General features: G+C 46.8%; 13 protein-coding genes across 13 annotated transcripts; 7 read left to right on the forward strand and 6 right to left on the reverse strand.

Moving 5' to 3' along the window:
• Positions 1 to 527: 527 nt before the first annotated feature.
• Positions 528 to 4,292, forward strand: H257_14545 (hypothetical protein; the record flags this gene model as incomplete). Its single annotated transcript, XM_009842394.1, has 15 exons — positions 528 to 745; positions 793 to 996; positions 1,041 to 1,320; positions 1,381 to 1,638; positions 1,690 to 1,862; positions 1,927 to 2,094; positions 2,155 to 2,432; positions 2,481 to 2,584; positions 2,639 to 2,745; positions 2,794 to 2,927; positions 2,978 to 3,131; positions 3,180 to 3,503; positions 3,563 to 3,731; positions 3,811 to 3,944; positions 3,996 to 4,292. Coding segments are annotated over 15 exons (2,912 nt in total), but the record flags the coding sequence as incomplete, so codon positions are not given.
• Positions 4,293 to 5,035: 743 nt separating this feature from the next.
• H257_14546 (hypothetical protein) lies at positions 5,036 to 5,599 on the forward strand (the record flags this gene model as incomplete). Its single annotated transcript, XM_009842395.1, has 1 exon — positions 5,036 to 5,599. One exon carries the CDS (start codon positions 5,036 to 5,038, stop codon positions 5,597 to 5,599), a length of 564 nt encoding a protein of 187 aa, XP_009840697.1.
• A 31-nt stretch (positions 5,600 to 5,630) lies between these two features.
• On the reverse strand, positions 5,631 to 6,750 carry H257_14547 (hypothetical protein; the record flags this gene model as incomplete). The annotated part of the gene is made up of 2 exons (XM_009842396.1): positions 5,631 to 5,663; positions 5,893 to 6,750. The coding sequence occupies 2 exons, from the start codon at positions 6,748 to 6,750 to the stop codon at positions 5,631 to 5,633; spliced, it is 891 nt and encodes a 296-aa protein (XP_009840698.1).
• Positions 6,751 to 7,747: 997 nt separating this feature from the next.
• On the forward strand, positions 7,748 to 8,125 carry H257_14548 (hypothetical protein; the record flags this gene model as incomplete). Its single annotated transcript, XM_009842397.1, has 1 exon — positions 7,748 to 8,125. One exon carries the CDS (start codon positions 7,748 to 7,750, stop codon positions 8,123 to 8,125), a length of 378 nt encoding a protein of 125 aa, XP_009840699.1.
• A 329-nt stretch (positions 8,126 to 8,454) lies between these two features.
• On the forward strand, positions 8,455 to 9,162 carry H257_14549 (hypothetical protein; the record flags this gene model as incomplete). The annotated part of the gene is made up of 3 exons (XM_009842398.1): positions 8,455 to 8,526; positions 8,801 to 8,882; positions 8,969 to 9,162. The coding sequence occupies 3 exons, from the start codon at positions 8,455 to 8,457 to the stop codon at positions 9,160 to 9,162; spliced, it is 348 nt and encodes a 115-aa protein (XP_009840700.1).
• A 342-nt stretch (positions 9,163 to 9,504) lies between these two features.
• H257_14550 (hypothetical protein) lies at positions 9,505 to 11,305 on the forward strand (the record flags this gene model as incomplete). Its single annotated transcript, XM_009842399.1, has 4 exons — positions 9,505 to 9,623; positions 10,228 to 10,498; positions 10,555 to 10,582; positions 10,902 to 11,305. 4 exons carry the CDS (start codon positions 9,505 to 9,507, stop codon positions 11,303 to 11,305), a joined length of 822 nt encoding a protein of 273 aa, XP_009840701.1.
• Positions 11,306 to 12,333: 1,028 nt separating this feature from the next.
• Positions 12,334 to 12,635, reverse strand: H257_14551 (hypothetical protein; the record flags this gene model as incomplete). Its single annotated transcript, XM_009842400.1, has 2 exons — positions 12,334 to 12,336; positions 12,414 to 12,635. 2 exons carry the CDS (start codon positions 12,633 to 12,635, stop codon positions 12,334 to 12,336), a joined length of 225 nt encoding a protein of 74 aa, XP_009840702.1.
• A 2,428-nt stretch (positions 12,636 to 15,063) lies between these two features.
• H257_14552 (hypothetical protein) lies at positions 15,064 to 15,881 on the forward strand (the record flags this gene model as incomplete). Its single annotated transcript, XM_009842401.1, has 3 exons — positions 15,064 to 15,265; positions 15,343 to 15,559; positions 15,740 to 15,881. 3 exons carry the CDS (start codon positions 15,064 to 15,066, stop codon positions 15,879 to 15,881), a joined length of 561 nt encoding a protein of 186 aa, XP_009840703.1.
• A 39-nt stretch (positions 15,882 to 15,920) lies between these two features.
• Positions 15,921 to 16,183, reverse strand: H257_14553 (hypothetical protein; the record flags this gene model as incomplete). Its single annotated transcript, XM_009842402.1, has 2 exons — positions 15,921 to 16,053; positions 16,107 to 16,183. 2 exons carry the CDS (start codon positions 16,181 to 16,183, stop codon positions 15,921 to 15,923), a joined length of 210 nt encoding a protein of 69 aa, XP_009840704.1.
• Positions 16,184 to 17,521: 1,338 nt separating this feature from the next.
• On the forward strand, positions 17,522 to 18,170 carry H257_14554 (hypothetical protein; the record flags this gene model as incomplete). Its single annotated transcript, XM_009842403.1, has 2 exons — positions 17,522 to 17,780; positions 17,848 to 18,170. 2 exons carry the CDS (start codon positions 17,522 to 17,524, stop codon positions 18,168 to 18,170), a joined length of 582 nt encoding a protein of 193 aa, XP_009840705.1.
• A 910-nt stretch (positions 18,171 to 19,080) lies between these two features.
• Positions 19,081 to 20,613, reverse strand: H257_14555 (hypothetical protein; the record flags this gene model as incomplete). The annotated part of the gene is made up of 6 exons (XM_009842404.1): positions 19,081 to 19,093; positions 19,146 to 19,356; positions 19,549 to 19,765; positions 20,027 to 20,271; positions 20,331 to 20,412; positions 20,455 to 20,613. 6 exons carry the CDS (start codon positions 20,611 to 20,613, stop codon positions 19,081 to 19,083), a joined length of 927 nt encoding a protein of 308 aa, XP_009840706.1.
• Positions 20,614 to 21,209: 596 nt separating this feature from the next.
• H257_14556 (hypothetical protein) lies at positions 21,210 to 21,592 on the reverse strand (the record flags this gene model as incomplete). Its single annotated transcript, XM_009842405.1, has 2 exons — positions 21,210 to 21,249; positions 21,309 to 21,592. 2 exons carry the CDS (start codon positions 21,590 to 21,592, stop codon positions 21,210 to 21,212), a joined length of 324 nt encoding a protein of 107 aa, XP_009840707.1.
• Positions 21,593 to 24,227: 2,635 nt separating this feature from the next.
• H257_14557 (hypothetical protein) lies at positions 24,228 to 25,220 on the reverse strand. The gene is made up of 4 exons (XM_009842406.1): positions 25,193 to 25,220; positions 24,696 to 25,134; positions 24,547 to 24,647; positions 24,228 to 24,337 (listed from the first exon to the last, which is right to left on the reverse strand). Exons 2-4 carry the CDS (start codon positions 24,991 to 24,993, stop codon positions 24,320 to 24,322), a joined length of 417 nt encoding a protein of 138 aa, XP_009840708.1. The 5' UTR covers positions 24,994 to 25,134; positions 25,193 to 25,220; the 3' UTR covers positions 24,228 to 24,319.
• Between the last annotated feature and the right edge of the window lie 723 nt (positions 25,221 to 25,943).

Below are 25,943 nucleotides of genomic sequence, written 5' to 3' on the forward strand. Positions count from 1 at the left end.
CCTTTGCTCAACTAATAAGGTAGTAAAACTCAATTAATCAACAACATGACACTTATGATTGTACAAAATTGTCCATTATTGTTGATATGTTTATTGGCTAATTCGTCGAAACTGTACTTTACGGTCACCTGGTCCTGATAGCCAGGCTGAATATCTCGAATGTGTAAGAACTGACTATTTCGGTCTCAATCCATTGAGCGGGGAAGCAAAGTCCACCAGCTCTTTAGTTAGACAAGGTCGCTATAGGTATAACGGTATGAACTCACCTTGGACGATGCGGTTGAGAATGACGACTGTTCTAAGCTGTCAAACTGTAAATATTCGGATAGAACGGTAAAATAGCGTTTACAGTCGGACCGTGGGAATTCTCAAAGAGCTACCAGTACTGTACAGCAGTGCGATCAAGCACGTGTTATAATGCTGTCAATTTGTCTCAGGTTCGCTGATTTGGTCATTTCCAGCTAATGTTTGTAGAAAAGTACTGCAGGCTGTCCAAAATTTTATCGACTATTTTGACTGCACGGCATGCGACGTTTCGCCAAAGGGCACATTCGCGATGCGAGCTACAATGGGATGGGAAGGAATGACTGGCCATCTCTACTTGAGTGGGACCCATGAACAATCAAATGGAGAGTGCAAGAAATACGTTTTTACGCAAGGCCGCAAGATAAAGGCTGTGTATGGAAATTACTCGTCACTACTTGCACTGTGTGATGGTTGGGACTTCGAGTGGCTGTCGACTGAGGTAGGGCTGTTTGCTCTCAAATACTTTGTCTTGACGTTCATGCACAGATTCGTGGACTAACGAAGTCGCTGAACGACGTAAAAATTCACCAATTGGCCTTTGGGAAATCGCACACAATTGCGCTTAGCCTGGACGGCCATCTCTTTGTTTGGGGCGACGCTCAGTACGGCCAGCTCGGACTTGGAGGGACAATCACGACGAAGGATCATCCTTCGCGGCTTAGTCAACTCGACCATATTGTGTTTTCTTCAGTACGTACCTGCTTCACAGCTTGCAGGCCTCAATTGTTGCATAGGTTGCATGTGGGGGGTATCATACCGCTGCATTGTCCAACTCGGGGGGTCTGTACACTTGGGGACGCAACTTTGAAGGCCAACTAGGGCATTCCAGCGTCATTGCGCCTGTATGTGTCAACGAAAAGCTCAATGGGGTGTTTCACCGCCCAAAGCACGTTGCAGCGTTCTTGAACGAGAAGTGCAAGCAAGTTGCCTGTGGCGATAAGTTTACAGTCGTGTTGACGGTTCCTGGTGAGATCTACTCGTTTGGGGAAGGTCAATCGGGTCAATTGGGCACAGGTTGGCTAGTAGTATTAGACGTAGATGGAACCTTCGATATTGAATCGTGTTTGAAACTAGGACGCTGCACCAAGGTATTTCAACCAAAGTTGACGTTGGCAAGCGACGCCCCCGACGACATTTTTGTCGAAATTGCCTGTGGCTGGGCTCACACCCTAGCGATAACTCGAGCTGGCCGACTGTTTTCCTGGGGGTTCAACCAATATGGTCAGCTGGGCGTCGGCGACACCAAGACACGCTTTCTCCCCCAGCAAGTCACCCCTTGCATGCCCGTGATGCACGTATCTGCCGGTGGAAATTACTCGGCCGCAATTACACGTACGAGTGAGAATGATCCATGAAAACTTATATGACGTGTCACACGACAAGGGGAGGGCCGGCTCTTAACGTGGGGTAACGCTTGCCATGGGAAACTTGCCCACGCGGCCAACGCCGACACGTCGCCCGTGCCAGCGCCAACCCTCGTCGAAAGCTTGAAGGACATGTATGTGCAATCGGTGGCATGCTCGTGGAACAATATCCTGATATTTGCTCCAACATGGGTAAACAGTATATATGTGTTTATTACGAACGACACGATCAAATTGGCCATGCGCCAAGGGGTAGGTGTCGGGGGTGTATCCACGTTGTGGGTCGTTGTCGGGGGGCGGCAAACTCCATGTGTTTGGGTCCGGGTTTTGGGAAAGCGATGACGTCACCGTGCGTTTTGCGCCTCTGACAGAAGGCAGGCTTCCTCGAGCGGCGTTGGGTACATTTGATCCCGAGACTGGCGTTGTAAGATTCCACCCCCCCGTCAACAATTTGTGGTCGTGCCATTCATGTCGTGTAATCTAGGTGTCGTGTGTGCTGCCCAAATTCAGCGTCACGGGGGAGTTTGCGGTTGAAGTTGCGATGAATGGAAAACATTTCACGACCAATGGAACGCCGTTTGAAGTTTTTGTGGCTCCTACGATCACGCACATTTCCCACCAAGAAATTCGTTTTGACCAGACCCCTCCAGTCCACCTGACGTTGACTGGGGACAAGCCAAAGGCTCATGACCGCCCATTAATCAAATGGATTCCGTTGAACCCCCAGTTTGCACCCATCCAAGTGGCTGGCGCCTACGGCAGGTACGAGCGACGAAATCTCATTTTTCAAGTCCAAGAAAAACCTACTAGTGTGGAGGTGACCCCATCTAAAGAAAATCAAGAGGTCGACCCGAGTGACGACCATATCGCAAAGTTTAGCATCGTATTTGCCCCCCCAGCTTTCAATCCTACCCGTACGTTCGTTCGACTACAGTACACCATATCACTGTAGTAACAGTTCATGTCAGCGTCGGAGCTTGTACCGTGCCACTTGCAAGTGTCGTTTAACGGACAAGATTTTGACCTGGTCCAACTGCAAGGGGCTCCGTCACCTCAAATCGTCTATTTTCACAACGTAAATGGGATATATATATAAAGAAAAGAAGGCCAACTCGCAATGTAGGCCACGATTACGCGCTGCACGCCGAATTCGATGCCGCTGAATGACAAGGCACTCACTGTCGCCATCCATGTGAATCAAATGTTTGACATTGGAGCGCTTGTGTGCAAAGCAACGTATCGTGAACCCCACACCGAGTACGTGGCTCGGGCTCTGGAACGTATTTTTCATGCATGATTGCATTTAGGAACGCGCCGTGGCATCGCGTGGCCACGGCAAATTTGTCGATCCTGTCTGTGAAATTGGACGACCAAATCATAGTGTGCACTGTGCCGGCATGTTCTGAGTGGGCGGTTCACACTATCGTTCCAGAAGGGGACCAGTCTGACTCCGAGGACAACGTACGACAAGAACGGCCACATGAATTTGGTCTCATTTTCGTTTCATAGACCTGCCAAAAAATGGCTGATGCCAACAGCAGCAGCACCCCGTCCACGTTTCCCTTCGACCTCGAGTCTTTCCAAGCACAAGTGCTCGTGTCAGTCAATGGCGGCGCCACGTTCCTTCCTCCAATCGGGGGGTCCAACGTTTTACATGGCTACTCCCACGGCACCCTCACCGACGTCAGTCCAAGCAGCGGACCGATCACAGGGGGGACGGTTGTGTCGATGGGGGCTTCCCATCTTGGCTTTGACACGGATGATGCGCTCGTGAGCGTAGAATACGACGGGGACTTGCAAACCGTCCCTTCGTTTGTCCGCCAAGCAGTGGAGGTACTAAGTAGTAGTACTAGTCGTGGTGGATACAGGGGGGCTTCTGATCGTCGTTGTAGTCCGCCCATAGCATCGTGACTTTTCAAGTCCCGTCGTTCGTTCCAGTCGACCACGACGACAACATTGCGACCGCCGTACAGCCTGCGATGGCGTTCAATCCCGCCACGATTCGGCTCGCGCTCAGTGGCACCTCGTTTGGCGAATCGACTGTGCCCTTTGAGTTTTACCGTACTACCTTCATAGCGTCTTCGATTTGTGTTTGTTATCATGGGTGGTTTTCAATCTTGTTGTTTGGTTTGCTTTGTAGGGAACCCGCATATCCGATCCATCGAGCCGCAACTGGCTGCCCCAGGAACGATGCTGACGTTGACAGGGTCGTACTTGAAATCTGCCCAGTGGATGAAGTGCAAAGTGGAAAAGGCCGACGGGTCGTTTTCAGCGGTAAGCCGTCCAGCTACAGAGGATTCTGGGCAACAAATTGCTGTGTTTTAGCAAGTGGAAGCGGAATACCGCGAAGACAAAGCGGGGCCATGCTACAAGGTGGAGCTGCAGCAGCTTGGCGCCATCGCCGATGGCGAGTTGCGGTTCTACGTGGCATTGAATGGCCAGCAATATGTGACCTCTGACTTCGCCAAGTTCAACTACGTCGATCAACCGGAAGTTCCGCTCGGAAAGGACGACAAGCGCAAACAGCATTAACGTCGTCGTCGGTATCAGGAAAACGTACACCGCACTACGTACGATAGGACTTGCATTTCTAACCAGTTGACCACCACTTATGATTCGGTCGGTGCATTGGGAAAGCGCTTGGTGGATCAGTTCGTCTCCATGTAGGGTGGATTTTATATAAGGAGCGTGTACTCACAGGTTAGCAGCGTGTCCGTCACCTTATTAGGACTGATAATGGACAGTGTAAACAAGTTAGTCGATAGATTTCATTTCAGAACTGTGAGTTTCCTCGTGAATTCTTGTTCGGGGTTGCATTGGTGAAATCACAATAGTGTCTCTGGGTGCGCATTTTTTTCGAGCAAACGATGGAGCATTTCCAAGCACGCCTTAGAATGGATCGATTTCGAGCAAAATAGTCCAGAGAGACACTTTCCGAGCACACTTACTCGCAAAAACATGTGTTAGTCATTGGTGAATTTCCGAGCAAATAAAATCTTAGTACTGTGGCGCCTTTAATGATACTTACTCCGAAGGTTGCTATCATCGAATTTATCCCTCTGCAAACAATAGAGAGATTTTGCATGTCGTCCGTGGACTATGCCTACACTATTGAAACATACGTTTGACAAAAGCAGAGTTCGAACTGCCAGACCTAATTGAAACACCTACAAGACCTTATTATTCAACCCTGAAATGGGCCAATTGTAGGGTCACCTGTAACTACACCTAAAACCAACCAGCCATTCCAAATCGTGAGACGACCACCATGCCCACGCCCGTCAAGACTCTCGGATGCCGAGGACATATTGATCTTGCGGGAGGTCAACGCGAGACTCCCATTCACTGCAAAATGAGGTTCCGTCATGCTGGCGTGGAACGCTGTGGCCGACGCTGTGTCGACGAACCACGACTTTGCTCGGCCTGGCTTCGACGGCAAACGAGCCCTGAACAGATTCACTCTGCTGATGGAAGGCCACCGTGCGAACAACGACGTGTCGGCACGTGCATCAGGGATCGAAGAAGACCACGACGAGAAGACCCAGCTGTTGGACGAGCTGTTGGCGGTGTATGAAGACTCCAAGGCACAAGACAAAGAGCGCCTTGTCGCAGCCCAACAAGAAGCCGATTGCATCGAGAATATGGGCGCTACCATACGCGAGGAGGCACTCCAGTCGTTGGGTAAACGGAAGGCGGGACCGACAGATGCTGATGGTTCCAGCGCTGGTGGCGGTGGTGGTGGCAGTGTCGTCATGAAGATGATGAAAATAATGCAAGATGACAGCGCTGCTGACCTCAAGTTCCGACAGCATCAGTACGAAACGGATCGGAAGGAGCGGGAAGCTGTGCGTGCCATTGAGTACGAGGAACGTCAACGTGAGAGAGAAATGTATAGGGACCAAATGCGCATGCAGCATGACACCCCTTAGTGGCGATATTACAGTCTAAGAACAATGCCATTTAAAAGACAAGGCAATTATCGATGTTAAATGTCTACAATATCAATCGTATCGAGATAAATCTCAAGGCTTGGTGGTTCAACGTCAAAATACTGGCTAATTTGGTTTCCACCAAAGTAACAGCAATGACAGTTTGTCAAAAGCATGGCAACACTAACTACTCTTGCCACTGGAGACAATCGAATTTTGGACAACCCTTTGAATGTAATGAAAGACCAAAGTGTTTTCACAACTTTGAAATTCCACTTCACACACTGGCGAACTCGACTCATCGACTTGTTGAATTCCTTTTGGGAATTGTTGAGCTCATTGCCTTTGAACCCAGACACCAAAAACAGGGACACGCCGTATGCAGGGTCGCCGTAGATGCACTTCTCCGAGAAGATGTGTGAGTTCCGGGAAAGGAACTCGAGCAGCCCGCTCTCACGGAGCAACTTCGTGTCGTGGCGCCGTCCTTCCACCGGCCCAAAAAAATGAATGCAAAGGCCATCGGGGGCAGTGACGGCTTGGTAGTTCAGACAATGCATCCGCTTATGGCCACTGTAGATCTCCTTCTGCAAATTGTCCCCGTTTCCCGATGGTCCCATCCGACACACTTGCAGCTTCGTGCCGTCGATAAACCCAAACACACGACTAGTTTGGGCGCCACGCGAGTTGATGGCGGCGCAGTATCGGTAAATGTTTTTTGCCACAAGGTTGGTGTTGAAGTACAGCAATGGATTCCACCGGTCGTACAACTCGTTCAAAACGTGGAGGAAAACATCACACAGCACAGATCGTGATCGCCCAAAGGTCTGCGCCATGTCGAAAAACCGGGTTGGAAAAGCCATACGGGAGAGGACGATGCATAAAGCTTCATCTCTCAACACGCGGTTACGGCTAGCAGTAATAACCGCCGCAGGGAGGCCGAGGAGGAAGGCGAGCTTCTGAACGCCAGCCACATCGAAACGGAAGTTGAGGATTGCGTTGGCGTCGGTCATGCTGGCAAGGTCGAATCGTACGTTGGGGATGATGGGTCGTTCAACAATGTGTGAGGCCATTATGGCCATCACAGTACGGCGCTGTCGGTCAGTCCTCGCGAGCCGAAGGATGGCCACGAGTTCTTGTTGCGCGAGCACCATCAAATGAATGTGGATAAAATCCGCATAAATGTCTTATCCGGTTTAGTGTACAGGTACTTTGCAAAATCAAAAATATTGCTTATTTCTACACGTCGTGGTCGCGCCGCTTTTGACACAGTCAAGTGTAGGCGTAGTCCCCGGATGACGTGCAAAATCTCTCTAATAATTGTTGACGTCATCATGGTCACCAGCCCCAGCATTCTTTCACCAGAACCGTACCCTTTCCCCCACGGAGACTACGTCTCCACCCCGGATAACGTACAGTACGTGTAATGCTATGCCCGGGGTTTGCGCATTAACAATCGTTTGCGATACCAAACGATTGCCAATTTGCAAACCCCTTGTGGACTGTGTGTATCCAAAATATTGAATCGAAATGCATCCATTGTCCAGTTTATCCCACTTGGGAATATCTTAACTTCACTATCAATCCGGTTTGTCCCAGTGGATGCAGTACGATGTTACTTTAGGTACCATCCGAAATGCACTAAAACAATCCACTACATCACAACAGCTGATGTCCCAACTAAGTACGCTCGAAAAGACTGCAACAGTCTAAGTACGCTCTAAAATGCACCATCCCAAAGCCTCCCTCGGAAATAATCCATCGTTTTTGCTCGAAAATAATCTTTTCCCAATGTTCCAGCTTAAATAAACCAGCTATCCTCCTCCTAAATGCGACTCGTCTTCGTCACTAAAGTACGAGACCTTCTTGATCTGGCGGAGCGGAGGGCCACTGCTTTCTGTCGGATGGTGGCTGGAAGTATGATGGCTGTTGGGGTTCTCGCTTTAGGCGCATGCGCCTCTGGCGCATGGTCCGGTTAAGCGTTACCCGGACATGCATCCTTATTTGAGGTCATTGTCAAAAATAGAATACAAAGTTTATACAGATCTCAAAACATCCGGATACCGATTGATTATACGGATGAATCGCTTGAATGGTCCGCACACGCTTTCGACGAATTTGCGATGCTCACATTCAAAACAAGGCAGCGGGATGAGCAGCGAACACACACTGGATGACCAGGATGGGGTTGACGAAGCCACCAGACCCAATGCAACCACAGAGAGCACCGTGTCGACGTTCGGTGACTTGCTCGTTATGCACCATAACTTCATCGACGCAAATGAATTCATCACGAGTGTCCCGGCGTGGGCACGCGCCCAAGGGTTCACAGTCTCACGGACGGGAAAGAATTTCTGCGACAAAACCCACCACCCCGTACACGGCGGACGAGGTTCAATCATGTGGTGCTCTACGCTATACTTCACGCACAAGAAAGAGATGTACAGTGGCCGGTCGACGTGCCAGTGGCGCATCAAGTTCAGTTTTGACAAGGCCAATCTGAATTATTCCATTACGTCCATAGGTTAGTAATTTAACTTTAATGTAACTGTTATCTAAACTATTTTTTCTTCTCAGGTTTGTCGCACAACCACAGTATTGCAGGAATGCATGTAGTTGGACATGGTGTGCAATTGTTGTCGCTTGAAAAACAATTGGAGCCGGATGAAATCGACAGAGTAGTTGGACTTGGCCGTTTCAACTTGCCCGTTTCCAAAGTGCGTGAGATTATGGAAGTGTTGTACCCGGGCCGGATGTATTGCCCTAGTTTGCTGTCTCGCTTAAAGGGCAGAGGGCGTGTGTTGCATCTTGGTCCTGATGTTGATAATATGGGACGATTTTTTTAAATGGGATATGCCATGCAAGCCATCGGAGGTGTGTACCATTTCAACCTAACGTCAGCATTGCAGTTAAAGAGCATTGCCATGCAGGTATTATTTATATGTAATATTTATCATGACTTTATATATGCTAATTTCGCCAATATAGAAACCCCAAATGATCAAGTACGCATCATCGTACGGCGATTTTGTGTTGTGTGATGGGACACACAACGTGTCGATGTATGTGCTGAAACTGATGCCATTCACGGTTGTCGGTTGTCTTGGACGAAATGTCCTTTGTGGGGTAGCGTTAGATGAGTCTGAAAACTCCGAGGTACGATATATTTTGTGTTTATTAAATTTAAGAAAATACATCATGTAGTCTGTCAAACTGGGACTCGAGCTGTGTCAGTTGCATGCATCGGGGTCTACCTTGATGACTGATGGCGGCAGTGCATACCCAGGTAATTGATATAGTCATATATTGTGCACGATGCACGACACATAACTCCTATTGATTTTAACGGTGGTGACAATGTATATGAAGTAGGGGTTGCGTCGGACTTGGGCATGGTGCACATTTTGTGCACTAATCACTTCGAGAATGTCATCCTCAAAGGTTGCACAGGTCTTGGTGCACTGGCAAATTCATTCAAGGCGGATTGCACGTCGCTACTGTACACGACGATGTCCGAAGTTGAGTTTCAAACTCGCTTTGATGTGGCGGAAGCAAGTATGGTGTAGCCAAGGAGCCGGCCAAGGCATTGCTCAGTATATCTCGCCACAAAGAAAAGGTGTGCCGTGCCTTCACAGGTCGTAATGTCCATCAAATAATGACTTGTTAATGGAATTCGCAAGGCCACCTTGCTCCTTTTTAATATCCAATCAGAATCCATCACACCTTGTTTCTTACACATGATTGGCTATAACACTGACAGAAGACGTTACAATTTTGAACTTTGAATTTTGTTGAGCTTTGTGTGATGCTGCTTCAGAGAATTGTGCACTGATGACTGCACTCCGACTATGTCCAATGTGGTTCTCCCCTTACAGCTAACATTATGTTGTGCGCTCGGTTGGGTCGCAATGTCGTGGTGGCTCGGGTGGGCCAACGCGGTAGCGCAACCACGTGATCACACCGGCAGGGAGGTGTACGGCACCGACACGGGCTGGATGGTGGAATGTGGGATGACCAATTTCATTGGGTTACTAGTAGTAGGCAAGTGGTGAAATGAGACCTGTTAGAATTGACTGAGTCCTGAATACCACATCGCATGATCTTGCTCTCATACACAGCCTACAATTATCTCAAGGCTCCTTGCATCAACCGCCATCACAGAAATATATCGCAACAGGGCGTGATGAATCTACGCAGGGATTTTCGTGATTTCACCGCATCTGATTGGACAAAATTGGAAAATTTTGAATTCGCAAGGTGACCTGCCTTGCGAATTCCAAAAAGAGACAGACACATGAAAAATAAAAATCATCAATACAAACTTGAAGATATATTTAATTGAAACTGTACAATTTCAGAAATATTTATGGAATTCGCAAGGTGGTTCACCTTGCGCTTCATACAAATTTGCCTGTTTCACCTTGCTTTTTCTGGTTAATGTCCATCAAATAATATTTATCTATCACAATGCTTCATTTATCGATCTTAATGCTTCATTACAAACCATAACATAAATGGCAGGAAGCGTCCTCACATGCAGCAGCCTGGCACGCAGCGCGGTGAAAGCATGAACTCTGTCATCAAAGAGAATGGTAATATCCTTTGTATTATAGTCTGTGATAGTTTCGTAGGGTTCAAGAAAAAGAGCTGCGTCGCTTCAACCTTCTCCAGTTGGCCGAGCATTTATGGAGCATATTTCAACGACAAGAAATCAAGGCATGCGACGAATTGGTCACCCTTTTGGTGGCGAAGCGGCGCTGGTCGAACTACGTCGACGACCTGACGACGTGGCGAGCAAATGTGCTGAAGGCAGAGACGTTGCCTCATGTCACCGAGGTTGCCGGGATTTGGTATGTGTCGGGTTCGCACTTCGACGATATGGCGGATGCAGCGCATCGGATTGTACTTGGCCAGGAAGGAGGACATCCGAGCTGTGATTGCTTTGAGTTCATGAGTAGCAAGATTCCATGTGCCGGAATCTGTCAGGTATGCCAATTATTTAATAATTTAGTATTATAAATATATATTACGTTGTTTTGTCGAATTGATGCCCCTATTGTGCCTGGCCAACCTCCATCCACGATGGCGCCTTGAAACCACCCGATGTATTCAAGTGCATTGTGTCGGCTCAACATCAACGATCCAGCGGCTCGACCAAGTGACGCCTCGAATTCTGTACTAAATTCAACCTCCAACACCCCCGCAATTTCTCGCGGCGTCTCGATACAGAGTTACGAAAAAGTAAAAGTGCCGGCGACCACAGGTGAACGAATCATGAAAATTCGTGATATGTGCACTCGCATAGAAAATGCAGTGGCGAGTACCCCACACACGTACCGCCTATTTATGGCTAATTTGTCAACATCGGTCGATGGCCTCCGTCAATCTGGCTACTCTGGAGGCCTTAAGCCATTCACGATGCCCCAGTACACTTCCCCGTCAGAGCTAATTGACGTGGCTGAGGAAACGCGTCAGGCCGCAGCTAATGCTGTTCGAGGACTTGCTCCCCCCAAAAAATCGTCGGAAAAAAGCAAGTCATGCGCGAACAAGTTAGTTTTGTCGTACCGAACTGGCCATCCTCGGAAGCGCAAACGTGCGGTCTCGGCTCCAAGTAGTGCGACCCAAGAAGCAAGGCCACATTCTGAGAGTTCAGTCTCGTCGTGCGGCCGTTTGCAGAGAGCTAAGCAGTTTGACAACTTTGTCGTGTAAAGCTAAATAGAGCTATGTTTTCCGAAGTTTTCTGAAGTTTTCCGAAGTTTTCGGAAGTTTTCGGAAGCTTGCTGAAGTTTTCCTAATTTTTGCTGAAGTTTTCTGAAGGTTTCCTAAGTTGTCTGAAGTTGTCTGAAGTTGTCTGAAGTTTTCCTAAGTTTCCTAAGTTTTCTGAAGTTTTCTGAAGTTTGCAAGTTTTTGTAAATACTTCGTTGTATGCTGCACTTTACTTTTACCAATCTAAGGTCCGAAAATTTTCACAACTGTCTATTACTTAAACACATCTAAACGTGCCCTAAATGTTTCAACAGCTTGGACACTTTGTCGGTCTTTTTTCGCTTCGTTGGCTTCGGTGGTTCTTCAACTTCAGCAGTTCGCTCAGGTTGAAATTCTTCATCAACAGTTGCATCGGGTTGAACATGCATTGGTGGAAGAGGCAGTCCGCGTTGTTTACAAATACTTCCCAGCATTTGTATGATAACCCCGTAGTGGAACGACGCAGGGAGTGCAACCAGGCGCTCCAAGTGCTCGTCAAAGTCATCGCCACCATCTTCTACACTAGTATATCAGTAACATCATGATAAACTATGTTACCTTTTTGGCTGGTGGAGTTGTCCGATGTGTCACACTTGTCATCAACGTAGCATGGCAAGTTTACACCTTCGCGCTCCTCAAAGTGTTGTCGCGGCTGCAGCGGGTTCCTTGCCCATTCAATGCTCTGGGCATGTTCGTCTGATCTGTGCTTGATCAAGTGCTTAACTATGCTATCTTTTCGATAGCTGACGTTTGTCTCTCCACATAACATACACGTCCGGGTCTCTTTGTTGTAGTCCCTTTTGCGCTTGCCATCCTTCATCTCTGCCACGCAATGCTGTACTTCGATCCAATTTTTGACAATAACCTCAAATAAGGATGCATGTCAGGATAACGCTTAACCGGACCATGCGCCTAAAACGAGAACCCCATGGCTGTTGCTATGAACTGGCTTGAATTGGTAGGCGAGGTCGGTTACTCCCACATTGCCAATCTCACTACAGATTCTGGCATTAGTGACCAAGCAACAAGGAAGGTGTTTGGTTACCCGTGGTCGTCCTGAGTGTCGAAGTACTGTAGCGGCTTCTCCGTGCTCAAACTTCGTCCGTCGCTTGGAGCTTTTCTTGGGCTTCTCATGCCCCCCCAGCATGTTGCGGGGACAGTCGTACGAGGAATGACCCGTCTCAGTGCACTCGAAGCACACTTTCTTGGACGAGTACTTGCGTTTCTTGATAAAGTCGCCCGACTGGCCGTTGTCGTTGGAGATGGAGCAACTTAGCGTCATCGACTCCACCATGGCTTGTGCCTTGCATGGCTTTGCTTGCTCGCAGTCTTCAGGCTGCGAAAACTGCAGAAACGCCACGCCGTGACACGCGCGAGTCACTTAATATATCTTTGAGATAATAATCTAGATAAGATAGAAGAAATAATCTATTTCTTATGTGACGTTGGATGCAATAATCTATTTTCAGTGCCGGTAAATATCGATAACTTATTTTCAAGCTTCGTCCAATTATCCTTCGGCACACCATTTTGACAATGGTGTGGCGAAGGTGTTGTCGTTACGCACCTGACTGCTGCTGAGAAGGATGCATTGGTCATGTTCCTGCTGGACCCTGGCACAGTTGCAGCCCCCAGTACGCCGTTGGGGTACGCGGACGAACTTTTGGCTCCAAAACGTCGCCAAATGGGACCTGCATCAAGCAAGCACAGATGCTTTAAGTTTGTTGTTCCAACGAGCAACATGGTTGAGCGGTTCTTCAGCGTCGCAAGTACAGACCATAGAAAGCACATGCATCCGGTGAATTTCGATATGATCATATTCGGTGAATTTCGATATGATCATATTCCTTCGCGCGAATGCATCGTATTGGTCAAGAGGTCAATTATTAGATGCTGGTAAAAATTGGACAGTTGCAGTTCAAACTTTTTTCTATCAGAAAACAGTAGTACTTCGAAATATTATGTCACTTTATATATGTCAGATTTGTAGCCAAACACACAAAAACTGTCGTTTGAAAAATTGTCATAGTATTTCTGAAAACTTGCAAAAAGACTTGTTTTCTGACATTTTTTGTGGCAGCCAGAGTGGCCCTTAGAAATTTATTGGGTAATATTGGAAAATGTGATGGTTTCGACCACTGCCTGTACCTATTTTGGAAATGACTGAGTGATTAACTGTAACCAATGTAATGATTAAATTCCTTTCGATTACGTGATTTTGTGTTTTAGTCTGTGAAATGACATGTTAGCGGTGATCATTCTATCATTCTATACATAGAGCTGTACCGGAGTTTGTGGTGCAGGGATGGCCTCTTCCATCGAGCTCAGATCCAAGAATGGCGAAAGCGCGCAAAACTCTTCGTGCGCTTCGATCTTTTTAGATTCTCAGCTCGAATTATAATGGTTGTTAGGTGAATTATATTTTCGAAAGGTGAAATTAACATACGGTTGGGTGAATTATAACGCAGTTTGGGTGAAATATAACGGCGATATTTTACGTCGGTGTGAAATATATATGTTTTACGAAATAGATGTGCCGGATACAATTGGAGATACGAAACACGAAATTTCGTAAACCCAGATACTGGACATAATTTGATTTGACATTTGTATGCCAAAATTATATCCAGAGATATAATGGGTTACGAAATAGAACGAAATTTTGTATCCGGAGACAGTTTCAGAGTCATTGTTCTGCAATTCAAGCACCAGAGCGAACGGCCTCTGTGGCGCCGCACGCCGACCACAAAAGTCCAGGTGATTCAACAACAGGGGACCAGGTGATGTTGCTTAGGTATGGTAGCAAGACACGCTATCAGTACGAGAGGACGCTCATGTGCCTTAAAGCATGGCTGCTACGCGAGCATCCTGGTTGTATGACCAATGGTGAGGTTGATCTTCCCCTCGATGCAATCGCCTGCAAAGGCTTCTTGGCGTATGAATGTGTGAAACGAGGACCAAGTGGTGGTGAGGTTGAACCACAGCAGTTCAAGACTCATGCAAGAGCGCCATCAAGTTCATGTATAAAGAATCCAATGTCCGCGTGTCCGATGAACTGGAAACACTATTGGCAGGTACGATATGCGTGCATAATCCTTGATTTGATTCATACGTTAACAACGATTCAGACTTTGCATGCGGGTACAAGCGTAAGGTTGCTCAACTCAAGGACAGTGGAGACATGGTGATTGGTGAAGGAAAGCGACAAATGACGTTTGACGGTCGATATATTTTACATAATATCTATTATATACATGTTGTTCATAAGTTTATAGGATATTGCTTTTTGGTAGCAAAGGCTCTTGGCAGTGAAGCCAAACACAACCTCAGTACAGTGGTTCACCCATTTTTGCTGCTTTGCTGGAACTTGATCGCACGGTCGGCTTCAGTAGCTGCCATTAGATATGACCATTTGGCATGGGAAGGTGTACCTTTTATAATAACCACATTAGCAATAAGTTGGACCATGAAATGTAGGCGATGCGTTAGTGGTTCAGTATGCGTTTACCAAGAGCGACCAAGTGGGGAAGAACTGTACCCCTCGCCACATCTTTGCAAACCCTGGAAATCCAGCAATTTGTCCGATTCTGAGGTGCATTTATTTTCATCGGATAGTGTGCCATAATATAAATATAGTGTCGACCAACCTTGTTTTTGGCGAAAACGCGGGCGAACGATTTTCAGCGTGGCTGTCAAAGACCTGTGAATTGCACTCCGCTGCGATGTCATCGTTTGGTGTTTTAGTTGAAGACATCGGCACGCAATCGTTTCGAAAGCGTGTCGCCAGCGAGCTATCTAACACACCTGGGGGACCAGAAGCCGTGAATGTGTGGCTCCGAGCCGGTTGGACGCTTGGAAGTGTCCAAGGTCGATGCATTTTTGCCGGTTCAGATGGCGACCAGTTCGTTGGACGTGGAGCAGCAGGTTAGTCGACGTTCAATATTCCAGCTTTAAACAAAACACATGTGTGATTAATCAAATATATCTTATCATCACACTAGGGCACAATGTGAACGACGTTGAGTTTTCTTGCCTCCCTCCGCACTTCAAGGATGTTGGGCTGAGCAAGGAGCAGTGGGAAGCTGCTCAGCCCACGTTTTACCCTAGCTCGTTTCGCCAAATTACTCCGTTCTTGGTGGCATCGCTCTCGCACCACTACATTTGGCTGCAACACAATTTGGGCAAACACCATCCGCTGTTTTTGGCCCCCATTTGGACGTCTGGGTTACTACCAAAGTTAAACGTCAACGTTGAAATGGGCCGAATGCACAACTCAACAACTAATTTACGATCCTCCGGCATCCCACCCTTCGTTGCTATCACAAACCGTCTGGCCACGGTTGAAAACGAATTGAAAATTGTCAACGAACAAATCAATTATTTACCGTGCAAAGTTAGTGACCAGCTACGCGCATCGACAGACTCCTCGTATACCACGACAGATTTGGAGTCCTTCCGCGACTCCGTTTTGTCTGAAATCCGCTATTTCATTGGGGCGTCCAAGTGCCCAGACCCCCAGCCTGTGTCAACGGCGTCGTGACAGAGCCTTGGTGGACCACCACAAACCCGCAGGAACAACTCAGGCCCTCCCTGCCGCCAGGGAAGGTTTTTGACCTGTGGAAGGCTTGGTGGCACTGCTTACCTGGCGATGGCACAGTGCCCCTGCGACTCGTGCGACCTCACCACCTCGCTCGCCGTTGCGACCGCGTGAACTACTCCAAGTTCAAACAAGTCATTGCATCATTGATGAAGTTCTCAACTGTACCTGAAACCGAAGTCTAGCGCATGGCCGTGGTCGACCGGTCGGCCTTGTTTGCATCTTGTCTTGAGCGGCTTGGCCATTCGATTCTAGTCGTAGGGATGGAGAACGACGTAAGCAATCGTAGACTAGTGAGATGACGTACCCAACTATGTATGATCTCATCAAGAAGTATAAACTTTGAATGGCATGTGTACCTGTCATGGTTCTTGTGTCCTCGGATCTTGCAATGTGAATGTGTGGGTCAAACCTGTATCGAAGTGAGGAACATATTAAGTTATAAAGGGTTTCGTAGTCATTTCGTAAACCCCTCATTATCTAAATATAATGGAGGTTGGGTGAACTATATTGGCGAGTGGGTGAAAATATTTTGAAATAAAGCTGAAAATAAACGCAAAATGGTGTAGTGCTTCGAAGTAATATATTTGAACAATTATCGATATTTTGCAGTAGCAAACAATTACTACTCTGGTCCAAAATAGTTGTTAGGTTCATTTTGACTTTATTAAAGTATGAGAGACCAATTCGAAACAGCTTGATATTTGTATGTAACTCCAGAAACGCATATGCAAGGCCAAAAATACAATGATATTTTATTAATTTGACACAACAGCTTGTTCTTGGGAATTCACTTGTTCCTCCATGGACGCTTCCTCGCCCAGTCGATAGTTCAAGTGGACCAAAGCACTCTCGTATGTATAGGCATCACACTCAACGTTGAAGGACGTGAAGTCTGAGATAAGTGCGTCCCTCTTTATACAGTATGAGGGGGCTTATATTCGTTGCTTCCATGTATGTCGATGCATTTCTCCATCACCTTTTGAAGTGTAATGAAAGTTTTTTGACACCGCATCCACAGGCAACTCATAAAACGAGGTTTCTACAGCATCAATAAGATCCTCGATCGTTCGAGTGCACTTTTGATACTGCAGGCTTTGAATAGAGTTAAAATATCCTAAGTCTAAAGCGTTAAAATCTGGACTATTCGGCGGCTGAATCTTCACTTCAATTCCGTTGATACTTCGCGACTTCAGCATACTTGTTGTCAAGCACTTGTGGGGGCTGGCATTATCTGGCATTATCTTGTTGGATTAGTCTGGAATTATCTTGTTGGATTATAGCACCAGTCTGCGGTGGGAACTTTGACTGTATCGCAGGCACAATTTTATTTAAAACCATGTCCAAGTATACTTTAGCATCGACTGATTGTGGAGTCGTCACTATCGTGCCTTTTGACCGATTTTTACTGTTGCGCCGTGCAGGCACTTTTTCGACAAACGGCCAAACACCGATTTTGCCATCGAAAATAGCGCCGTTTAAGTCAACACGAGGGGCAATCGCTTTTCGACTCACTGAAAAATCCGGATAATGAATCCGGATTATTCTTTTCCAACACTCCAGACCGTTAAAATTCAGCAAGGATGGCGACCCAAGAGCGCTATTACAATGGAGAGACAAGGACGTGCAACTTGTGCGACGACAGCACCGTGTCGTACAGACCGACGAAGAAGCTCAAGCACTTGATGCATCATGTGGCTAAGAAGCAATTCATTGATGACGTCAAGTTCAACGAAAACAAGAAAATCATCGACCCGAACAGTCACTTTCAATTTGTCGAGGGGCGGAATTTTGTGGTCTACCGCCAAAAGGTTGATCCTGATGTCATCACTGAGGCTACAGGTAGATCATTCACATATGAACTAATATATCTTTCACGAACTCAATACAAAGTACTCATGTGCTGTAGAAGTGTCGGATGAACTTGACTTTGACTCAAACCTGCAAGCCCTCATGGACCTCACGGAGCCCACAAGCACTCGCACGATCATTCAAATTCTTGGAAACTTACATCGCAAGCATGGAATTCCACTCCCAACTCCACCAACAGCGCCACAAAGCCAACGAGAAGTTACTCCTGCAATCGCGTTTCCTCCCGCTCCCCTATCAATTGCTCCTGCAGTCTCGTCTCCTCGTACGCACCAGCCCAAGACAAAACCCCCCCGACGAGACTTGTTTGTTGAAGCCCAGCTGAATAGCAGCAACATTTTAACGCATAGCCGTCGATCTTAGTTTGATATATTGTATTAATAGTTGTTGTTTGCATCAAACATCGCCATGTTGCACTTCTTTACAATTAATAGTGAATTTTGATACATGTTCCACGAAAGAACTTCGAAAACTCGCAGGCGGGTTACACTTTCAGAAATTTTCCGAAATTGCAGAAAACATTCAGTACCTTTACTAAATATTACAGAACGTTTTAAGTATTTTCCGAAAGGTTCTATTCTTTTCCGAATATTACAGAAAGGTTTAGGCATTTTCCGAACGTTACTGAACTTATCAGAAACTTTCTAAATGTTTCCGAAAGTTACTGAACGTTTCGGAAACTTTCTAAATGTTACGGCAAATTTCGAAAAGATTCCAACAATTACGGTAATTTTCTGAAAACTTCCTAAAATTACACTGTGAAAACAGAAAATTCGACCCAACTTTGTCAAGACTACTTGCTTATCATTTATAGACGAATGCATTTGATCGACTGCTCTTTGGAATTCGTTTTCACCGAGTGGGTGGTGCTTCTAGTAGGACATTTCAGGCATGGGGTACTACTACATGTCAAGTTTTTACCTTGACTACTTGTGAATGGGAGGGATGTAGGTGGGATGGCAGCCGATGGTGGGACTTCTGGTGCCTGTACAACAGCCGTGAAGACTTCGTTGGATGAAAGCTGTAGGGATGGGCGACTTGGTTTGCTTTTGCGATTTGTCGTTTGCTTGCTCAACAATGACCTTGCGCAAGCAAATGAGAAAAATGTCTGCACATGTGATAGTATATGATATGCAACACCTGTTGATGTCCTGCGCTGACCGCTTGCGACTTGTATTTCGAAGTGGTGGTTGAACATGGTTGGTGCTGACTGAACCCGAATGCAGGGTCAACGTTGCAGTTGGGATTGGCACATGGAAGGAGTGTACTGTGCCTATCGCGAGTCCCTGGCTAACTCCGGTTTCAAATGCCGCCATGTTAAGAATAAAAAGACGATACAAGTGATCGTCATTCACAATCGCCTGCTCCATCCGAGCTAGGGCATTGCGAACCTTCATCACCCGGACATTAACCTTTGGTGGGATGACCACCGCCTGATACATGTCCACGGTAAACGTTGCATATCCCGCCGCAGGTGCTAGTACAGACGTAGCCGCAGACGTTGACGCAGGAATTTGGTGATGGCCAGCAAGATTCAGTCGCTCCAACGCTGTTGCATACAGTGGATGCTGGGACAGATGCCATCGCAAAGGAAGATGGCAGACTGCAGAGGTCGCTCGTGCCTTAGAAATACCTATCACCTGTCAATGTACTATATACTTCTAAGAGCGAAATTACGGTGAATATACCTGACATATCCCAACACAAGGAATTAGGCTTGACCTGAAGTCAAAGCAAGTACACGAGGGTGCCTCGTCGCTGGCGCCAAGAGTTACGCAATGCTCTACGCTTGCCATGTCGACGAAGGAGTGTTCCGATACGCCCCACACGTCACCTTGCTGTTGCACGTGTGGATACTTGTGCATGTCATCATAGTTTTGCTTCCACTGCCTGTCAACGTAGGGCGACCACAAGCACTTGTTTTGGACGCACGAAATTAGCTCGTCCAGCGCCAGCGTCTGTTGTCGTTCGTAGGTAGACTTTTAGCAGATGAGACGTCAGCTCAAACATATTGAACCGCCGCAGTTCTCGTTTCTTTGTCCCTGCATGTAAACAGTTATACACGTATTTGGAGGAGTATTTACCATTGCCCTTCACGGTCGAGTTCATCGACTCACCTCGCTGCGTCGCGAGGCTGTTGCATGTGAATATGTTACCTAAAATATTTCAGTACATACAATGCATGTTAATGTTACCTGTATACTGTACGACCGACAAACTTTGTGCCGGTGGTTCCAAATCTTCTTCAAAGCACTTGCCGCGACTGGGAATGGTGCGTACGTCTCCTCGGCAGCAGCAAAGCGTTTGATGAAGTCATCTTCACGATACCCGGTGTATATCATCGTAAAGCAGTCGCGTTTGAAGTCATTGCTTAACTGAGCAAGACCAGAGCATCCTTGCAAAACATCTGCATGAAAGTGCTTCGTGCACAATACATGGGTCATGCCGCATGCGCTTGCCGCTCCTAAACGTAATAATACGCATATGCCGTACTAGTATTTTCGTAATATCGTTGTACCCTACCTGGGTATGCGCTACCGCCATCCGTCATTAGCGTACCATGACTTGAGCCAAGCGAGAACGTCTTCAGGCCGTTGGTAACAACCTAATAGAGAGTGTGATAACATATACTCCTGAATTAAAGTACTGTTGAGTTCTCCGAGTAGTCGAGTGCGATCCCAACAAGAGTGTTGCGGCCGAGGGCGTCCACAATCGTAAACGGCATGAGCTTCATCACGTACTTGGTGACATTGTGTGTGCCGTCGCACAGAACAAAGTCCGAGTACAGTGCACAATACTTGGCCATCGAATCACTCTACAAACTTCTGCTATATTTGTTATTTATTCTAAAAATACAGTTTATTCTGTATTTTTAGAATAAATAACAAATAATGTATGTGAACCATAACAAAAAAAATTCAAAATGTAATAATTGTACAGTACTTGTAAATGGAAACTTTTTAACTTTGACAGTGGGTCCATGTCAAAGACAAATGACCCACCACTAGCCTTCACCCCGAAGCACAAGTTGAAAAATCTTGTCATGCTGTCGTTGTCGCTCCCAACAAACATGCGCCGTCCACGTTCCATTATGCGGAAGAGCAGGGCAGTGGAAAGGACACGGCTTGTGTTCTGAGACTCAAATATCTCCCGCACCTTTTGCGTTGGGACATGATGGCGGCCCAATCCGTGAATCATGTCGACCTCCGCTGGGGTCAGCTGTCGCTCGTACTTCACAATCGTTTTGCCGTAGACTGCAACGGCATGGTTCTCAAGGGGGTGGGAGTATTCCATACATACTTTTGTTATAACATAACAAAGCAGTTCACGATTATAGCACAACTTGACAAACCAACCACACGACATTTTGACGGACTTGTTGGGTTTGTCAGCAGGGGTTTTTCAGTTGCAGTAGAACGTAGCGCGGTAGAGAATCCCGACCCTATCCTTATGAATAGGATGCGTTATATTACTTGAGAAGTTTTGACCAGTACGACAAACCGTAAAACCACAAGTCTGCGCCCAGGCTTGGATGCGTTCGGTGAATGCAATGGCATCGCCAAGCTGGTTGCCTGGCTGTAGCTGGCGCTCTGGTCCTGCGTCACAACCCTGGTGGGTTTCAGAATCAGAATCGACGCCGTCGTCGCCACTGGAACTGCGTGCAAGAGGCCATCGGACGGAATGGTTAGACCCTTGGCAGCCGTCATTGGAGGAGACATCAGACTCAACGGCGTCGAAGTAGGGGGTGCTGGTAGTGGGGATTGATCTAGGGGTGGCTGTTGCATGGAGATTGCAATATGACGGCCTTTTGTAACCACATAACGATCCAGATAATACGACATTGTTATCCGGACAATACGTTATAGTTATCCGTAATTTCAGTGAGTCGAAAGCTCATGGGCCGATAAGTGATTGCCCCAACACGAGGGCGGGCAATAGGCGCAAAAAAATAACTTTTCTTATAAACTGTTTCGACTTCACAAATCGAGCTGTGACAGCTTCGTCCTCGTACACATAGAAATTTCTTTTAACCCTAGTCAAATAGAACCATTTTTCATCAATATGCACATACTCGTGCATATTTGAAAATAAATAACTCGTATCTGACAGAGGCTGAAGAAAAGACATGGCAAAACGCAGGCGCTCTTGTTGGTTGCTTGGAGTAAGATAGGGCTTGACGTAACTTGATCGCGCCTTCAACCTCGCCGCTTCTTTCATGTGTCTGAAACTCGTTGACTTGGGTATATTGCTCTTGAAGGCCATGGACCTCAGGGTCTGCCGTGAAGCCTGACGTACTTGACGAATCGCTGCTTCAATTTCTTCGTTCGTTAGCTTTCGCTTTAGTCCAGTATTACCTAAAGCAGTAAAATCTTAAAACTCTATATTCGCAACATTCGATAAAAATATCACATCATAGAGGTTTACTGCGAATTCTGCGAATTCTCGACGCGACATCGGCACACATGCGTCCCTCTTGGACGGACTGCAGTCCGCGGGACCAAATTCGCGACAGAGTTAGCGCGTGGCAACCGAACTGGGCAGCAACACGAACAATGGATCCACGGGGTAGTACCCCTTGCGACAAAACGCTAAGCATTGTTTCGTACACCGTTTGGCGTTCATCGGAGCGGAGATGGGTGCTTGCGCTTCGCGGCGCGTCGACGGGACGAGGCTCGACGCAACGAACGTTGGTGGGGTATGGATGCATAGGAGGGGAGTGTCGTAGAGGGTGCAGTGTTGGGGCGATGAACAATCGTGTAATGCTCATGTTTCGAGATGTTTCTACTTGGCTCATTTGACACGCCAACTTTGGCGCCCAATATCTCGACAGCCAAAATGCTCTAGAAAGCTTGCAAACTACCCAATCAAAGCAGAGATCTTGCGCTTTTTGATGCACCAATGGCATCGCAAATCGGGTGATATTTAGAAAAATTCCGCCAATAGAAAAAACTATTTTGGACCAGAGTAGTATTTATTATCGAGGTCGTTGAATATCGTGAAATCTATTAGCCGAGGCGCCATTATAGATAGTCGCAAAAACTATATTATTTCGGAAGCCACAAGGACTCCTTGTGGCATAACAGCGTCACCCGTGCAATCTTCCCATACCCAGTGAACAGATGGACGACGACGTTGTTCGTGTACGCATACGGAAGCATGGACACATACAGGGTGGACTTGGAGGGCAGTACGATTGGTGCGGCAGGTCGGTGGCGGATGTCTCATCCATGGTATTGGCACTTGTACTTCAATTCACAAGCAGAAATCGCTCATTTTTCAGTGAATTTAAGTCGAACCATCAATTGTAATGTAATTTGCGGCATTTTCGTCGTTAATTTGGTATTAATTTTGTGCTTCCTTAGACCTGCAATTCTATTGGCTGCATTGCACCTTTGAAAAGGCGTCAACACTATTATTAATACTGTAGTCGTTCGCGATATTGATGGATTACCTTAGTATGTACTCCGGAGTCCATCGATATCGCGAACGGTTGTCATTATATCCAATCCAATGGCTTCATTCTGTAATGAGGTGTTTTCGTTGGATATGATTATATTCAACCAAAGGATCAGGAAACCACCTTGAAGTTCAAAACTAGGTTCATTTTTATGTTGTCCAATACAAATTTCAACTTGTATCTTATTATAATGCGTTCAAATTTAATGTAGAATTGAGTTCATGTACAAATTAAAATGCGTCATGACACCCATGTATAATATTTTGTATTATTATTCCATAAATTAAAACTAAGATATTACAACCGTTCGCGAAATATAAAGCCAAAAAAGTTTCACCAATTCTTTAACGTTACGTTATAATTTCAAAATACAAATCGATTAATGGGATATTTCAGGCACTTGTTGGCACTAAAAAATGCAGCTGGATTTATATTTCCAACGCTACCCTTAGTTTTTTATTATTCGAGGGACATTTTGTGGTGGAGTGCTTCAAACATTGACATTTCAGGGCACAAAAAGCGTTCGCGATGTTGATGGTTTACCTTAGTACAGTTTCTGTATTTTGATCGAACATGAGCAGCTTCCTCGACTTCATGGCCCTGAGCAACCTGCCCCAGCCAGCGGAGGAAGAAGAGTGAGATATGGTAAGCTTGGGTATGTCTACTACCACCATACCTACCTATTGACTTGACCTGTCCATCCTGTGTCGTTTGAAAGCGAAAGTCAACTTTAACCTTCCAATTGGCCAATTCAGATATAACGTTAGGAGGTTTTACTATAAATAGATTTTGCGTGGCGGGTTAAACCAAATATGACCACATTGTTAACATCAACATTAGTTATGCGGTTTATTCCTGCTCTATCAAGTGCACATATTAAACCCAATTGAATTGCTTTGATTATATACATCCCAACCACAACGAAACTTGAGCAACTTTAAAATTGAGGGTGCTTTGAGACATACCGGTATACAACTGAATAATTGTGCATTACATACTACTAGTAGTACTACGAGTACTAGTACTAAACGGATGGGGTCGTCAGGGGTTGTTCTTAGGCCGCAGCAGACGGCTACAACATACGACAACCCGTTGAGAATATACCAATATATATCGTATCCACGAATCAGTTTGAGCATACGATTGAAACACCAGCAGTTGAACCAAATAATATACATATATAATATATATATATTGGACAATGAGTAGGTGGACGACACTGCTTTGTTGGAGAGAAATACCAGAGCCAACCAACGCCAAGGGAATATCTACAAAACATACCTGGACGGCCGTCGGTCGTTGTACGGTACCAAAGCTAACCCCACTCATGAACACGGCGGCAGCGGCGCGGACTTCACTGGCACCAGTAGGAGCTGGTGCGACTACCGTGGACGTGAGAGGTGACGATGGGAGTAGGAAGAGGATCTTACGTGGGAGTCGAGGGGTGACAGTGATCGCGTGGCCGGCGGTGGTGAGTCGGTTAGGGGTACGTGGGTGGTACATGGACTGCAACACGAGGATGAGCCCAACCACAGCCTCAAAGCTAAGACTGGTAAGGCGTAGCACGAGACCCACCCAAGCATTTGCGACACGGTCGATAGTAGCTATCGAGAATACATAGACATCATCAGTACGTACATTTGGACAGGACCATCCAGACGAAGTCTGCGAGGTTGGTCTGGTCCGGGATGGGTTTGAACAGCGTGTGAACCGGCGTCGCGTCCCCATAGAAAGTCGACATGTCGAAGGACGTCCTTGCAGACAGAAGGGCGATACACACAAGCGATACTGGGCTTGTCTCCACCGCGACGAACCCGCGGAAGCGATGGTCGAGGGCGACCATGCACGCTGCTCCGAGGATATAGATGCCTGGGATAGGAAACATGAGCTCCAGTTCGACTACCTGGTAGTGGGTGGGGTACAGTACCTACGATGACTTGGGTCGACATAGCGAGCACAAAGAGCATCACAAACGGCCAAACGTTGTCGGAGAACGGGCGCAAGGTCTCGACGAGTTTTTTGCCTGCGGTCGCGGCGGCGTTTGCGCGCCGAGGGGCTAGCTCGGATGCGATAGAGGTTGAATCAGGGACGACTGCAGGCATGCCGACACGGATCGGATCGTCATGACGACACTGCTGCGTCGTAGCGGCCACACTGGTGGCATGGATGTCCGCGGTCGTAAGGGCGATGGAACTCATTTTACAAATTGATTTGTGTAACGGTTCAACCGAGATCTGTGCACGGTCTTGACCAGGTGACAGCCAATCGCAATCGTCAAGCGAACCTGATTGGCCAAGATTGCCTACACTTGTATATGATTGGTCATAATGTATCATGAAGTTAATACTATTAATACTGTATATCGATGTTCCTTCACAAATCACTGATATTGGACTCTTTACGAATTATTCACGAACTCCTCTATGATTTAATATTCAATTTCATGGGTTTAGTAACCTACACTCTAACGTTAAGCAAAGCAAAAACTACCGGTAGTAAGCCTCAGAGTTAACCAACCGGTGCACCCAGCACATTAGCTGCCGCAACTTGCCGACCATGGCATTCCTCACTGATGAGAGGCGGTTGAACCAACGTGTTGAAATACTCGTTTACGGTCAACCGTCATAGACAACTCGTCACGTCACAGTTAACAACAACAGCTACTGTTGTGTATATTG

Source organism: Aphanomyces astaci (assembly GCF_000520075.1).
Source record: "Aphanomyces astaci strain APO3 unplaced genomic scaffold supercont1.59, whole genome shotgun sequence".
NCBI lineage: Eukaryota > Oomycota > Saprolegniomycetes > Saprolegniales > Verrucalvaceae > Aphanomyces > Aphanomyces astaci.

Excerpts from the sequence above, each read along its gene's own strand:
- H257_14557 (XM_009842406.1), bottom strand. The coding sequence starts at position 24,993 with ATGGGGACGCGACGCCGGTTCACACGCTGTTCAAACCCATCCCGGACC. Across the intron at positions 24,648-24,695 it reads TGTCACCCCTCGACTCCCAC|TCGCACCAGCTCCTACTGGT; the intron begins GTAAGATCCTCT and ends CGTCCACGGTAG.